At 44.8% G+C, this 16,511-nt stretch overlaps 1 protein-coding gene across 7 annotated transcripts; it reads right to left on the bottom strand.

Annotated features, from left to right (window-relative positions):
- Positions 1-1,187: 1,187 nt before the first annotated feature.
- On the bottom strand, positions 1,188-16,472 carry CCDC181 (coiled-coil domain containing 181). 7 transcript variants are annotated; one of them, XM_045189812.3, is made up of 7 exons: positions 16,348-16,472; positions 11,574-11,713; positions 9,880-10,491; positions 9,553-9,603; positions 6,754-6,900; positions 3,396-3,550; positions 1,189-1,594 (listed from the first exon to the last, which is right to left on the bottom strand). In XM_045189812.3, exons 1-7 carry the CDS (start codon positions 16,376-16,378, stop codon positions 1,432-1,434), a joined length of 1,299 nt encoding a protein of 432 aa, XP_045045747.1. In that variant the 5' UTR covers positions 16,379-16,472; the 3' UTR covers positions 1,189-1,431. The 7 variants fall into 7 exon arrangements, with proteins under 7 accessions (XP_024409408.2, XP_045045747.1, XP_024409400.2 ...); XM_024553640.4 differs by having other exon boundaries at positions 1,188-1,594; positions 3,396-3,547; positions 9,553-10,491; XM_024553632.4 differs by having other exon boundaries at positions 1,225-1,594; positions 9,553-10,491.
- Between the last annotated feature and the right edge of the window lie 39 nt (positions 16,473-16,511).

The following is a 16,511-nucleotide window of genomic DNA, read 5'->3' as shown; positions in this document are numbered from 1 at the left end:
GAACAAATAATGAAGGAGAACGTCCCCAATCTGGCAAAGGAAATAGACTTCCAGGAAGTCCAGGAAGCTCAGAGAGTCCCAAAGAAGCTGGACCCAAGGGGGAACACACCAAGGCACATCATAATTACATTACCCAAGATTAAACAGAAGGAGAGAATCTTAGAAGCAGCAAGAGAAAAGGACACAGTTACCTACAAAGGGGTTCCCATAAGACTGTCAGCGGATTTCTCAAAAGAGACCTTACAGGTAAGAAGGGACTGGAAAGAAGTATTCCAAGTCATGAAAGGCAAGGACCTACATCCAAGATTGCTCTATCCAGCAAAGCTTTCATTTAGAATGGAAGGGAAGATAAAGTGCTTCTCAGATAAGGTCAAGTTAAAGGAGTTCATCATCACCAAGCCCTTATTATATGAAATGTTAAAGGGATTTAGCTAAGAAAAAGAAGATAAAAAATAAAACAGTAAAAATGACAGCCAACTCACAGTTATTAACAACCACACCTAAAACAAAAACAAAAGCAAACTAAGCAAACAACTAGAACAGGAACAGAACCACAGAAATGGAGATCACATGGAGGGTTATCAACAGGGGAGTGGGAGGGGAGAGAGGGGGGAAAGGTACAGAGAATAAGTAGCACAAATGGTAGGTCGAAAATAGACAGGGGGAGGGTAAGAATAGTATAGGAAATGTAGAAGCCAAAGACCTTATATGTATGACCCATGGACATGAACTATAGGGGGGGGATGTGGGAGGGAGGGGGTGGGCAGGGTGGAGTGGAGTGACGGGGGAGAAATGGGACAACTGTAATAGCATAATCAATAAAATATATTTTTTAAAAGAGAATTATATCAAGTGACTTATATAAAGTATTTACAACAATGCCAGGTACATGATAAACTAAGAGCTGGCTAATTTTGTAACATACCTAAAATAGCATTATGCATAATTTTTACTTTTTCTTTTTTTAAGAAGTAGGCCTACCCAACCACTTCTGCTTGCCACGGGCATTCCAATGTGAAGCTGATGGAAACAGAAATTTGATTAAGGCTTGTTTAAGGGGTCACTCCTCCTGCCTTATGAAATGTTCTACTGCAATTTTTTTCATGATAATAGAAATCTGTGTTTTTCTTGTGGTTCTTTCCAGCTAGAAATGTTCAAATAATCTAGAAGTTAAGGGAATAAAGAATTCAGAGTTCATTCACAGTTCAATTTGTTGCATGGACTAAGTGATGATATAACACATTTCAACACTTCAAGAAAATATTTATTTTGTTCTAGTTTTTTTTTTAAAAAAAAGGTAAATCACTATCAACATCACCAAAAGTACATACCATTTCCATAATTTAGAGTACAACCAAAGCTCATGGGCCATAAAAGATATCCAAAATTCTGAGGATAGTGGCTTCAAAGTGAAGCATTTAATAGATACCTTCAGCTGTAATAGTCGGTGAAACGAAAAGACTGGGCTTCGGACATGTTGTACAGTTGATTCTGCAACTGTCTGGAGCGCTTGGCTTCTAGTCGGAGCTGTCTGGCCCTTTCCTTGACAGCTTGCTGCTCCACCAGTTTTTCTATCCGCTTCCTTCTTAGCCACCTGTAGAGACATCATCAGATCTGTATCAACCTGAACGTGCTTTTCACGCTACAAAGTTACCACTACAGACAATGAAAAGAAACTCAATTTCTTACAAGGAAATGCTGTAGGCACAACACAAATGGAAGCACTGACTGAAAAATTTCAGGCTTATCCCCTTGGCTCACACGAGAGAGCATAGTTACGCTTGATATGGAATGTTTGAAATTAAGTTTGCCTTACAATGAAATTGCCAACAAAAATGTTGTTTTAGTGATAAACACTATTTTTTTGTGTGATATAGGTCCTATCCTTTTTTTTAAATGTTTTTTTAAGCAACTAAGTATGTAATGTGTTCCAAATAGCTTCTCTTTTGCAACCAGCTGCATGCTAAAACGTAAGCAGGCTAACGACACACAGGCATCGGTGTCGCCTGGCCCCCTGGTGGGGACATCACAGGGCCCTTGCTCTCCAGTGCACGCACAGTTTTCTGCAAAGTGGGAAACAGGCCTGCGCACAGACACCACCAACATAGCTACAGCGACAGGCCATGGGCTGGCGAGTTTAAGTCCATAAATCTTGCTTAGGTAAAATAACGTCAAAAATAATTGTATACACACATATATGGTGTATAAGTGTGTATGTGGGGGGGTGTATACAAATATGTGTATATCTGGGTGTATACATGTATACAGACACAATACATGTATAGACACATATTAAATTATATACATACATAAGATTTTTAAAGAAATAAACTTAAACAACCAGATAATTATATTAGAATAAGAGACTTAAGAAGCATCATCACCCAAAGTTGTGTGGTCCTGAATTCGATACTAGTTTGAGTAAATTAACTGTAGCCATTTTGGGAGCCAAGTGGAAAAAAATGGTTACGAGCTACGTATAGATGAGATCATTAACGGAAACAGGCCAGTTGCAGGACAGTCTGTGAGTATGATCTCAATTTCTATTTTTAAATTATAAATACAAGAAATATCTAAAAAATATGCACTAAGGTCCTAACAATAGTGATTCTGTGTGATGGAAACGTGATTTCTCCTCTCCATTTCCACAAGGCACATTTACTGCTTCTGTGATAAAGGGTTACATGTTTTACAAAAAGGAAACATGGAAACAAGGAAGGAGGAAAGGAAGGAAGGAAGCAAGGAGAGAAGGAAGAGGCAGAGAAACAAAGAGAAATAGAGCAAAAAAAAAAAAAGAAACAGAAAGAAACTTCAAACACCAGGATCCCCATGGGGCTCACTGGCCCATTCGCAAAGCCAGGTGTGCTTCCTCAGCATCAGCAGGTAGACGGGGTCCCACCCAGATAGCTGAGAAGAGGTCCGGACTGCCTCAAACCCCCAGGCTACGTGCCCAAGTCTCCTTTCATCTGGCCTACAGAGATCTTCCTCCTCGTCTGACTGCATTTCCTTACAGAAAAGCATTTCTAGGCAAATGCAACTCTTTATTCTGTTTTTCTGAGGACTCTGCAGGAGAAGCTGTAACCAACCTTTGGCCCACTTCTCGAATAAATGAACAAATGAATGAATGAATGAATGAATGGTAGGCTGTCCCAGGGGCGCCATAAGGAACAACTTCAGTGTGGACACCACCCTGAAAGAATGGAACCGACACTGTGCGAATGGGCATTAAAGACTGTTCTCACACCTTTATCAACACCTTTATCGTGTGGGTCTAAAACCAAACGGGCATGCAGCATCAAAGGTCAAATATTTGGGTACTTTTTTCCAAGCTGTATTGATTGTACCACTTTCTAAAATGCCCTTGAGGATGGGGGAGTACCTGGCCTCTGACTTACTGCTTGAAGGCCCTGTCACGGCCTGCGGCTCCCTTGAGGAAGAACAAGAATTCCTCCTGCTTCCGGAGTTCTTCCGTCTTCCTTTCTCTCAGCTGCTCCTCATGCTTCTTTTTCAGCCACAGTCGAAAAGCTTGCTGTGGGTCTCTGTTTTCCTGCTGATTACAAAAACAAGCTTTGCTTCATCTGAAGCCAAGATGACGTCTGGGGGCCCCTACAAGAACATGTCCCACTCATCGACGCCAACCTCGTCACCTGCACTCCTCGGTCCAAACCAAACGCATCCCCTTTGCATCCGCACGCTGACCACCCTTCTGCCGGAAAATTCAACACTGAATCCATCGCCACCTGTCTTCTTCCAAAAGTCTTCCTGAACACAGCACCCCTCTGCCCCTTGCAGCATTACGCACAGCAGCCAGGACACGCGTGCGAGCAGCCCGAGGGTCCGGCGGCAGGTGTGTACAGCGGCGGCAGGTGTGTACAGCGGCACACTACTCAGCGAAAAGAGGAAACGTCGCCACTTGCAACGCCATGGATGGGTCTCAAGGGTGTTGTGATAAGTGAAATAAGTCACGTGGAAAAGGACAGAAACTGTGATTTCTCTCATTTATGTGTGGAATGTAAAACAAAAAGGAAACAAATGAACCAACAAAACAAAATTAAGACAGTGTCTTGGATACAGAAAACAGACAGGTGGGTGCCGGAGGGGAGGGGAGTGGGGAGAAGGCAGAATGAGGGAATCGACGGCGTGGTGACGCGTGGGGAGCAGGCCGCAGTGCGCACAGACATGCAATTACACTGTGCGCCCCTGAGACTGCCTAACGTTACTAGCCAATGTCATCTCAGCAACAAACACGTGCACACGCACACAGGAGAGGTGGACGGAAACAATACAGTACAGCTATGGACATGTCGTTTACAGTATATTAGGTACCACGAGTAATCTAGAGATGATTTAAAGAAGACGGGAGGGTTGGGCAGCTTACACGCAAACACTGCACCACTTAGACAAGACGCTTGAGAGCCCAGGGATTCTGGTACCGCAGAGGATCCTGGGATGAATCTCACAGGGATACTGAGGGATGACCGTCACCAACAAATGAAGACGGTGTAAATGTGGTGATATTCGAGCTTTGCAAAGCTGAACCCTTCGACAAGGAAAATAGGTTCGCACAACGGCACACACAGACTGGTTGGAGAAAGGCAGTGTGGGCAGAGCTGAGGTCTTTTTGGCAATCTGAAGGAGCTCCAAGAACCAGTTTGAAAATCAACCATTCAACACTTAACGTGATGTAGCCTTTCTCTTGGATTCTAACTTCGGAGCATCAGACTGCCTGGCCACGTCCCAGGTTGTCATTACTGCTGTGGACAGTGGCTGTAGCGTTTGCAGCCGTGGAGGTTTCTCATCACCGCCCTGAGGGTTTTGTCATAAGCAGCAGCGGTGGGAGAAGTGTACTATGTGGCTCCCCGAACCTCATAACAGACACTGTCTTCAAGGAGCTTTGGAAAGCTGAAGCAGAGCAGAGAGCGCAAAGGGACAGATGTGGAGCCTTTACATGGAGCCCCGTTAGGGCGCTCATCTGACCCTTTCCCCGGACATGAGCTCTGAGACAGGGAAGGCCTTCTCCCTGGCATTCTCCTCCGTCTGCACCCCATGGCAGAGAGCACTGCGGTCTAACTTGCAAACTGCATGCAACGGAGGGCCTCCGACATACCACGTGGACCTTGGTGAAGAGGGCCTCGAGGACCACCGCGAACACCTAGAAATCTGGGAGTGGCTGCAGGTGACAAGAAAGTGTTCAATCTGGAATCACAGATCAAGAGTCAAGAATTCAGGGGTGAAGAGGATGGATGGGAATCTCAGTCCACTGATTCAGTTAACAGATATCTACAGGGTATCTATTACATGGAGCATCTACAGGCACGTGGGTACTGGGTCACAGCAATGGAAAAACAGGGCCCCTCTCCCATTCATTCTAAGTCTGCACTGCACAACACAGTAGCCACTAGTCCCACGTGGCTACGTATATTAGAGAAAAATTTAAAATTCGGTACGTCAGCCACATTAGCTCCATTTTCCGTGCTTCACAGCCACAGTGTGGCCAGTGGCCGCTTTATTGGACAGCACAGACACAGGGCATTTCACCATCACAGAGAGTTGCTTTGGGCAGTGTTGTTCCAGATGAGGAGGAAAAAAATGGATGACTGACTGACTGACTGACTGATACGCCAGACACAAAGACGAGTGTGGTAAGGAGAGACAGTAGTCACGGGATGCGGGGGAGAAAGGATGGTAGTTGGACAGTGAGGCAGCAAGCACCTGGAGAAAGGGCGTTTCGAGCACTGCCACACAGCAAAGCACCTGGGGCGGGTTTGTGCTCTGCACGCTCAGTAAATGCCAAAATGAAGCTGCAGCGAAGGGGCCGGCAAGTGGGAGGAGACGAGGCCAGAAGCAGCAGGGATCTGATGACCTACAATCTCGCAGGTGGTGGTGGGAACTCCGGACTCCTTCCGAGGCTTCGAAGCCCACCTGACGCACTCTGTTGTGCATCAGAGGGCTGGCTCAGGTGCCAGGGGGAGTGGAGCGGGGGGGTGGGGGCAGCGGGTGGAAGAGGGGGTACCGGTGATTAGGTGTTTGCAGCAGCTCAGGCAACACAGGGCAGTGGTTTGGGTCAGGGGGCTGGGACTCCGGTATAATCTAAAGACAGAATTGACAACATCTGCCCGTAGCTTGAATGCAGGGTTTTATACTGCGCTTTAAATGACTGTTTTTATAGTTTTATAAATCCAACCACATAAAATCACCTATTTCTGCACTGCAAAACAAGGAAATTAACAAGAGAAAAAATTAATGCAGCGAATTTCTTGAAGAAGTAGTTTTCATAATGCATGAAGAGTTCCCACTGATCAAAAAGAATGAACCACTATTCCCAACAGAGAAGCTGGCAAAGAATGTTTTCTGTGAAAAGACTATTCAAACAGCTCACAGATGTTCAGCCTCACTGAAAACAGCACTGCAATCCAACGATATTTCCCGCCTACCACACTGGCAAAAATAGACCCACCTGAACGCACACTTCCTCACGCAGGTGTAGGGGATACTCTGCGTGTGCACGCTGCCTTTGCCTCATTTGAATGTCAAAGTCACACTACCTTAAAGATATCGGTAGTTCTCCATTTTCGGCACTGTGACTGTCTGAGTGGAGTTGGAACCCTCTGATTTTTGCAAGGCTTCTCAGAACGTGATGGTAGTTGCCTGCGTGGCACATCTTGGGCGAGGGCGGCTCCCGGACACCGCCCCCCGCTGGCAGTCAGCGCTCCCCTCTGTCTGAGACCTGTCTCCCAGGGAAGCTTTACTTACTCTGCTGCTCATGTCTTCAAGCTGCTTCGCGCGCTGAACCCTCCTCATCTCGAGGACCTGCTCTCGTTTCTTCTGCAACCACGCTTTGAACACCGCGTCGTTCTCCTTTTTCTTTTCGTTCTCTTCCTCTATTTTCCGTTGCTCCTCCTGGCGGGGAGAGTGTCAAAGGCCTCAATGAAGGATTTTAAGATCGTACATGAGTTATTAGAGAGAGATATTCTGAGATCTAAAATTAGAATTCCCTGCCCCTAAAACTTTCCATCTAAATACGGGGCTTCTTAAAAAACAACAAAATAGGGCCTCTAATTTGCTTAGGAAGAAAGCGAAGGTTTTCAAGGTAAGTTAACTGCAGAGATGGAGTCTACGGCTGCACGCATGTGCGAGGCATACACACCACGCAGGAGCTCCTTGGCTCTCCCTCCGCTTCCTCCTTCACTTTTAGTCTGGGGCCCTCAAACCGCAGCTACGCAAAAGCAGCACTCTGTGGCATCTATAAAGGCACTAAAGCATGTCAGTGTTTTTATATTACTGATACACTTGTTAATTGTGATAAATGGCATTGTGGTTGCAAAAGAAAATGCTATAATCGCTTAAAGCTGTATTTTTTTTTTTGAAAAACAAAAAGCCAAGTTTGTTTGTTCACTTCTTACACTCAAAGTACTCCTCGATGACGTCATTTGCCCGAGACTCAGCCCTTAACCGCCACACAACTGCCACCAGCCACTGTACGAAGTTTTCCCTCCCTGTCAATCTTACAGAGGCCCACCCTAGCCCTGTATTTTGAAGTGTGCTGTCTAGGACTTGCTTTAAAAAATACTCCAACCAAAAAAGGAAGGATGAAGCCAAAACATGACAAAATCTCAGTGACTTTGGAATCTGGGTGATGGGGAGGCAGAGGTTAGTTGTACCTTTACATGTGTTCAAAACTTTGTATTATGTTTGAAAATGTTTTCAGCCAGTGTATACTCATAAGTTAACATTTTTGCTAACAGAAGAAACATCTAGACAATTGGTTAACTGCAAGAACAAAATGATTCTTTTAATCTGCCTTCCCCCAGCTGATGCTGTAACGGGAGCTGCCTGACCTTGAGGCCCAGCTCCTCATGGCCACAAAGCAGTCCCTGGGGCAAAGCAGCATGGCCTCACGGAAACCACCCCAGGCTGGGCGAAACCACCTCACTGTCACCATACTGTGTCAGTTTGGACAACTTCAGTCTCTTCCACTATCCAAGTGTTGTCACTGAAATAAACTGGATGACAGAATCCATGCTCAAATTCTCTTCAAAGAATGGAATTCAGAGCACTTTCCATCATTTTGACAGTATAGCAACTCCTTCTCATTTCTTTTGGTTGAAAAAAGTATAGGAAGGAAAGGAAAAATTCTATCCTCTTAACAGCATAAAGTATGTTTTCAAATGCCTATTTTCCAAGCCCCAATGGAGCTGACAAAGAGTGTGGCACCCAGAAAAGAGGATCAAGATGAAAGGGAACCAGCTGCCGGCCACCCGTCAAAGCCACCACTCGTTCCTTGGTGGAAAGACACTGAGACTACAGAAAGCCTCCCGGGTAACTCTTACAGACGCACAGACACACAGGCACAGGGATGTGCGCACTCGGCCCGCAGTTCAGTTACTCTCGACTGGTCACGGTGTTGCCATGAAGCTGGGTTAACACAGCCTCTGAAGTACTGTGAGACACGTGAACCGACTGAACTGGGTCGGACTGTCACAGCTCCGATTTTAGTGGCCGAGCAAGTAAAATGGTAAGTGTGCGTCCTTTCAGACTCCAGCCTGCGTGTGCTACGGGTTACGTGTTCTTGCCAACTTTGTTTTGCACCTCCTCTGCTAATGTGAGTTCCCAATAAATGCCAGGAATCCCCCTCATAGTTTCCTGCACAAAGAGAAGATGTACCATTTGTCATCGAATGCCAAGAAAACTGGGAGTTTTGACTCCAACTTGGCTGCAAACAAGTTGAATGACTTTGGTAAAGTTACTTAAACTTTCAACACTATAGTTCGCCTATGAGTAACATGTTCTGTAAGCGATTGTAACTGTAAAATTCTACTTAACCTGTGATTCTGCTGAGGTTTGGCATGTATTTAGACATTTTGTGTGGTTCAGCTGAATACCATTAGGTACCCAGGAAAACAGAGAATTGGGGCACTGATTTCAGTAATTTGGGAAAAACTCACCAGTTTTGATACCTGGACTTTTCAATTATAAATTACTTTTATTTAAAAAAAAAAACCCAAAATAATAATTTGGGATTCCATTAGGCATTCTGGAAACACTTCCTTAAGTTTATTAGATTCTATTCTTAATCCGAAACTAAAATTCCTGAAATCAGGGAACTGTATGATGGAAGGTATATAAACACACACATCCCAGAATGATCATCCCATTCTACCCATTGCTCCTCAACCCCAACAACTTCGCCTTCGTTCTCCCATCTGACGTCTGATTTTCACCTACCTCCTCGCCTTCCGTAGTCACCTAACTTCTCCGAGCCTCACCTTTAAAGTGGAAGCACCAGGTTAGTGGCCACTGAGACCTACTCCAGCCCTAACGCAAGTGCCTCGTCACCGTGCCCTGTGGGCCGTGCCCGAAAGCACCCAGGTGGTCATGGTGCGCGTTCCATCAACACATGTTCTTAACGCTCAGCCACCAAATTCAACGCTAGGAAAACGAAACAAGCACACAAATATATCCAGGCTCTGGGGAACCGTCTCAACTCCTACTGAGCCTGTAAGACAGAAAAACATGTCCTCCTTCCAGACTATCGCCCCCTTGGGCTCTCACCTCTCTCTTCAGCTTCTCTCTCTTTTGTTCTAGCCGTTTCTGCAGTTCCTTCTGTCGAGGGGAAAGACAATACGTTGAGGTCACTGGCGATATGTTCGCAGACTGTGTCCTGTGATCAGGCTTCCCACTGCCCTTATTCGAATCTGAGTTGGCAGCGGAGCTCGGAGCAGTCTTGGGGTTGGGCAGGGGCTGAGGGATGGAAGCCCACGGCTCCTCTGCTGATGAGCCGTGGATCTTTGCTATGGGCTCTTCTTTCTTCACACCATTGACAGGTGAGTTGGAAGATCTGGGTGACGACTGCTGGGGTCCATTTTCTGTACTACTGACCTTATGAATGGGGGGCAGACACCCCTGACTCTCGATGTCTTGTAAATTCAGAAGCTCAAACTTCCCGTCTCTCTCGACGAGTATCTTCCTGTCCTTGCTTTCCTCACAACTTCCAGCAGTGACTGACAAGAGCACACTGTCTCGTCCAGATTCACTGGAAATACGCAGCTGTGACAGTTTTCCAGACACGTGGCTTTCACTTTCAAAATAATATGTGTAGTTGTCAGTGTCTTCCAGCGGAGGAACTTCTAGATCCACTAATTTGTCCTTGAACTTAAGTTTGCGCTCCCTTTTATCATCCACAGGCTCTTGAGTCTGTAGAAGCTTGTTGGCTTGCGCAATTTTCTCCATGATATATCTCTTTACTTCCTCGTCCTCGTCCTCCTCCAGGTCTTTCTGGCTGTCCAGTTTGGATTCCTGGAAAGAGTTTTCACTGTCTGAATCTGACGCGGGATCCAAAGGCTGACTACTCGGTACAGAAATGAAGTCACTCCTGGGTGACACCTCATCCGTCAGAGCTTTGCCAGGGTCGGAAAGCCGTGTGGTGTGCTCTGCTTCTGTTTCATGCTCTTGCAGTTCTGGGCAGATGTCCTCTTCGTTCCCACAAGCCATCTAAAAAAAAGAAAGGAGGTCCTCTTTTCAGTGAAAAATGAGACGCTCTGTCTATTTATATGTAAAAAAAAAAAATCTGAAATGGTTTTTCAGATTCATGCAACTTATTTTAGAAAAGGGAAAATGTACGTACTTCTTGCTCAATTAGCTCGTTATATTCTAACTCATGTTTGTGAGCACCTCAGGGGAAAAGCATGGGACATCAACATTCAGGAAAAATCGAACTCTAAATTTGTATTTGATGTTACTGAATGCTATATTGATATTTAAAATTTTTATGCTAATGTATGAAAAGATAACTATAAATACTACAATGTTATTTTAATATTCCCCCCTCCATAAAATTTCTGTCCCTTTACATTTTCAGAAAATATTTTTTAAATGTTTTATCTTGGTAATACTTGTATTCTTCAAAACAGCATCTTTATTCCCAAGACCATTAAAGTTACTATCATTGGTCAAGTCCTAATTGTTTTGAGGTTCTTAGAATCTCTTGAGATTATTATTGCCATTTTCTGCAGGAGCCAAGTCCAAATTCCAAATCAGTTTTTACCTCTAGATCTTCTCGAGGATAAAAAAGTAAAAGACCTTTTGCTTTTTTCTCAATACTCGTTTCTCAACCTGAAGAGCTCATCTCTCTTTAAGGTTTCAGTTACTAGCTGAAAGACCATGTTTTTGAGGGTTTGCTTTATTTTTCATTTATATTGAGTGTAACCCCATGATTTCACCCGTTTATACAAAGCAGAAATAAACTGCATTCATTATTACTTTTGATGCAATTAATTATACTACTTATATTACATAAATTAAATACAATTGTTAAATTATAATTTTAGGTTTATTAAGTGCTACCCTAACCCCTGTCATCTCACTAATTAGCCCGATGCCTTACGACACAACACTGGAACTCTTGTGCCTCACTTCCCATCCGCAAGGCAGGGATGACATCACTTGTTCTATGCATATTAAAGAATATTAAAGAAATCTTGAGAGGTTTAGATAAGATAGCATGAAACTTCTCAAGAATTACAAAGCACTCAGTTAACATCATTATTATGAAGGCTTTTGGCATTTATATATACCTCTATTATGCTGACATCACTTTTTTCTTTTTCATTAATTAACCACTCCAGGTCCTTTTCAAAGTCATCTTCATATTCTTCAGTTTCTTTGGAATCGGTACCTCCGCTTCCCTCCATTGTCCGTGTGTTAAAGAATGATGCTACACGATGAGGAGAGAGAAGGTCTGTACTACGTCCAACTCAGGGGCAGTGTGAATAAAGACTAAGGTTGAAGGTAAGCGCATCGACCCCTACACACAAAACCTGGGGCGTTCAGATTAACCTGTACCTGAACACCCCAAAAGAGACTTACGATGGCCAGACACTCTCTCAGCATACAACTTCCAACCACCATCCCATCCCCGCAGTTCCTAAACCCAAATTGATAAGAAGACCAGAGGAGGCAGGTAGGGAGACCACCTGAGGCTTCTGGGGGTTTCCTGCACGTCAGGAAACTGCCCTACAGCACACGACTGGCTTCTTTGTCTCAGTCACTCACGTTTCCCCACGTTCAAATGGAAACAGGTGTGTTAATCCCCACCTTCAGCTTCTCAGTCCTTCCCAAAGGAGGAGCTAGTCATTTACATGGTGTAACTATAATCTGTGGTCTGAGAGCCTTTTAGCTGAGTACTAACTGGTTCTCATTTATGGTAAATGCTGACTTCCCCAAAGGCAGACAATTGTCCACTCTAAATAAAACATTTTTTTCATTAAGAAAGCCAACTCTGATGCCTAATACCAGAAAACAGTAACAATGAACAGGGACGTCAGATGACAGTTAATAAAAGTCTGTGAAATGGTATATAAATTCAGTCATTTTTGAGAGAGTTAAGCTGAAGTTATTTTTAAATTGAGTTCAGTGCCCAACATGGCTACACTTTTTTGCACATAATTTTTCAAACAAAGGAAGCATATAACTCTCTGCCGATGATGTGCCCGCATATGCGCGTGAGTATACCATACAGCGTACACGTACAATTCACTCAACATTCACTGAACACCCGCGGCCCTCGAGGGGCTTGCAGTCGGCAGAGAAGGCATGCATAAACACAACACATACATTAAAAATGTAGAAAAAAACATAAACAAAATGTACACAGATGTACTACATGTACGTACAAAGGCCTGTGGCAGGAAGAATTAAAGAAGCCGTTAACGGAGTCTGAAACTGGAAGGGCCACGGGGAGCTGAGAGGGCTTTCGGAGCCCAAGTCCGAGGGTCCGAGGGCTCCTCCTGACTCGCAGAGCAGCAGGAGGAGGAGCAAACAAACGCAGCTGAGCCCGGAACTGAACAAAAACGTGTTCCTGAAGAAAGATTGGCAAGGGGTGAGGAGGGTTCAGTCTGATGTCATATCGCCTTTCCAAAAAGAAAAGGTTTGAGGGGAAATGGTTTATGTAGATTTAATTGTCACAAAATAGCCAAAGCCAGAACTTTGTGGCAATATTCCACACACTTCCCCTACTGACTTACACAAACACGAACAAACGAACAAACACAAAGAGCCACGCTCTCCACACGTGCAGGGAGTATTAGATCCACCTTCAAAAGAACTGTAGGAACCTGTCTTCAGGGCTCCAAACACCCGGGAGCCTGTTCTCCTACCTGCCTTCGCTGGCTCCTATACCAAGAACAAGTTGCCTGAAACCCTCTCTGGAAGAATGTACAGATGTCCGGAACTGGAGAGACCCAGACCCATTTTTAAAGGTGTCAAATGAGAGCTATTTTGCCTGAATTAATAAATTACCCACGAACTTTGTTTCGGCCATTCGCTTCACTCTTCTCTCCCCAAACACTGGATCAGATCACCTGGCCTGGTGCCAATTTTCCTACAGTGAGATTTATCGTGTTCCTCCCACTGTTCGCCCATGGACGATAGTAGGAGCATGAGGGTGGACATCTTCCGGCTGCCACTGGTACCAGCTAAGTGTTAAGGCTTTTCAGCCCTACGTGCAAAAAGCACATCAATAGGTTTTCATGAACACTGGGTCCAAAACGAGTTTAAAAATAATGGAGACACTCAAAACGTGAATGAACTCCAAGGCTGAAACTGTGGGTGATGCGCAGACAACACATGAACCCTGCACCCCGCTTCCTGTCCTGCTGTAGTTTAAAGAACAGAAGACAAGCTGGGACACATCAGGCCAGCGAGTCAGGAGGCATGGACAAAAGAGATGAAGAGGAGAAGGCCGCAGTTTGGGAGAGTAAAATGCCTTAAAGCCAGCCACTGAGGAGCCCTGAACTCCTCCTGGGAATGACAGCCTGGAGAAAACATGGGGCAGTGGTAACGAGAGTTGTAAGTATTTAAACGGTCTCCGTGGGAAAGAGTGTTGGACTTGTATCACTTCACGTAGTAAAATTAGTATCGGGGGCAAATTTGGATACAATGCAAGCGAGAACGCCCATGTTGAAACTTGTGCTGAAGTGAGATGAGATGACCGCTGAAGGGCCCAGAAGATGAGCAGGGATGAGTGTTTTAATGGAGATTGTAGCTCCAGAAAAAGTTGAGCTAGATGACTCTTAAGGTTGCTTTTAACCTTTTCTGGAAGATGCAAATTAACCAACAACTGCCAACTCATGGAAAGCAAGAGAATGTAGAAGCAAATCCACAGTACCGTGACGAAGCATCTTCAAAACAAATAATCAGTGTCGGAATAACTAAGTCCAACATTTAAAAACATTGTAGACAGAGAGCAGGCTGTCAGCTGTTAGGGCAGGCTGGGGAGACAGGGGTGGAGGGATAGAGCAAAAAACTAAAAAAAAAGAGATAGGAAAAAACCACACGAACGCAGACAACACTGTGGTGGTTGCTGGGGGGTGGGGGGATACACGGTGATGGGAGGAGACCTGACCTGGAGCGGTGAACTCACAATACAGTGTACAGATGATGTGTTGTGGAACGTGCACCTGACACTGTAATTCCCTCTCGATGTTCATAATCTTAAATTAAGATTATAAAATGGACTTTCTCAAAAAACTCAAAGTAAAGCTACAATAATTTGTAAATCAGAGGTTGAGAGCAATAATACTCTGAGGTGACCTGAACAAACCAAATCGATTATTTCAGGGTGCGTTTATTTACTACTGCCTACCTGCAAGAGAGGCTAAATCTCATTAACTGTTATGTCTCCTCACCTACCAATTAAAATAAGGGTGCCACGGACCTGTTGAATAAATTAAAGTTCAGTGTGATCCAAAATACATAAGTAATCCTACTTTTTCACAGTCACTAATGCCTTACAATAATCAGCTTTCTTTCCAGACCAGGGATCTTGAAATGTACTATTTCGAGATGTTTAAGTAACATAACCGTTAGAATAAAATTTCTGTGGAGCTCTTCAGTGCTTTCCCTTCAATTTAATAAACATAGTTGAACTTGTAAATAAATGGTTGCATGAAGACTTTAATAGATATGCTTTATTATTTACAATGAATCGCAACCATGCGAAACCTCAAATTTAAAACCAAAACATAGCGTAAGCATAATAAAGAAAAATGATTACACATTAAACATAGTAGGTGTTAAGAAATCACACTAACATGCCTTACTTAAAAAGAAAGGCAGAGCTGCAGTGACTCAGAAGTAAATGAAAAGATGCATCAAATTTGAAGTGCTATTATTTTCCTATAACTTCAGAAAGCTCATTGCTGGCTCCCAAGTAAACAAAGAACACGAATCATAAACTCTTGTTATCAAGTCCCCTAAGCCTTTTCCAAATGCGTCACAGGATATTCAATCCCCTTCAGTTCTTTTAATCTTCATCCCAGGGAACTGGCCGTGTGGTACACAGTCAACACTTGAACAAAAACACACCTTACACAACGAAATCGCTTAGTGCTGATTTCTTGTGAGTTGCACACAGTTAAATGTCTACGTTTATTCTCAGTAAAAATCCATGCAACTGGCTTGGACCAGAACCACCTCCTTCATAGAGAACTGCAGGGACAGAAATCAACTCCTTCCCCTGGGTGTCTGCTAACTCCTAAGTGGGTACGTGACTGCTTATGTTTTAGTGTTGAGTCTAAGCTGAGTCCAGAGATGTACACACTTTCGATAACTTTCAGGATTCAGAACTTTCAAATCGTTTCATCTAATTCATTGACTCTAGTCTTATCACCTTTTAAACATATGCTTGTCCAAAAGCTAAGAAAGTTGAAAAAATGTCAAAGGAAACACCTTTTAATAGAAAATAAGTACTGAAGCAAAATCGAACCTGTAGTCACCTCCTGAGACCACCTGGCCCATTCTCTCGGCTGCAGCCTGCCAAGACTGTGCTTCCCGTGAGCAAATGTTTTTAAAACCCTCGTATGTCTGCCACCAAGCATGGCGATAAATAAATAACAAACATCAGGTGATCGTTTTCACTTCTATCCAAGGTACCACCGATTCCATGAAGACCTCAGTGCTTGGAAGCTAACGTCTTACGAGTGCGTTTCCGGTCCCAGGCAGGAGACCGTGGGGACGGGAAAGAATGTGACAATAGTGAGGACAGACGCACAAAGCTAAGCCAGCCGCCGCCGGGCTCCGCGGACCCGACCCTGGGAAGGATGTGCTGCCAACAGGAAGGCTCTTCCCTCCCATCTTTACCCACCTTTCCTCCCACTGGTCCCCGACGGTTCCCCCTCCCCCCTCGCTGCCCACCCCCCATGAAAGAGTCCCACCACCCTTCCCTCTGTCCCTCTACTGCCCCTCCTGCCTGTGTGAGCTGCAGCGGTTGAGGTCACAGAGACGGGCCGGGGAGCAATGCTCTCCTCCTCTTTCTAAGCTCTGACGGTGGAGTGAGAGAGAACCCAGCACCTGTTACCAAGGCGGCCAGGACCCCTGCCATGGCAACGGCGCGTCACAGCGTCCTCCACGCGGGCGTCTCACAACCGGAGCCGGTGCGCGTTGGGCGCGCGCAGGCGCAGATGGCAGCCTGCGGCACCGACACAGCTCCCGGAAGCTCCTGCTTCTAAATGTCC

The sequence above is a fragment of the Desmodus rotundus genome, chromosome 12 (assembly GCF_022682495.2).
Source record: "Desmodus rotundus isolate HL8 chromosome 12, HLdesRot8A.1, whole genome shotgun sequence".
Taxonomy (NCBI): domain Eukaryota; kingdom Metazoa; phylum Chordata; class Mammalia; order Chiroptera; family Phyllostomidae; genus Desmodus; species Desmodus rotundus.
The sequence above is the reverse complement of the archived record's forward strand: the minus strand, read 5'-3'. Positions and strand labels throughout refer to the sequence as shown.

Coding starts and splice junctions, on each gene's coding strand:
- CCDC181 (XM_024553632.4), bottom strand. CDS start 16,378: ATGGCAGGGGTCCTGGCCGCCTTGGTAACAG. Junction 3,551..6,753: donor TTGAAGACATGAGCAGCAGA/GTAAGTAAAGCT, acceptor TTTTGTAATCAG/CAGGAAAACAGAGACCCACA. Junction 1,595..3,395: donor CGTGACAGGGCCTTCAAGCA/GTAAGTCAGAGG, acceptor ATGTCTCTACAG/GTGGCTAAGAAGGAAGCGGA.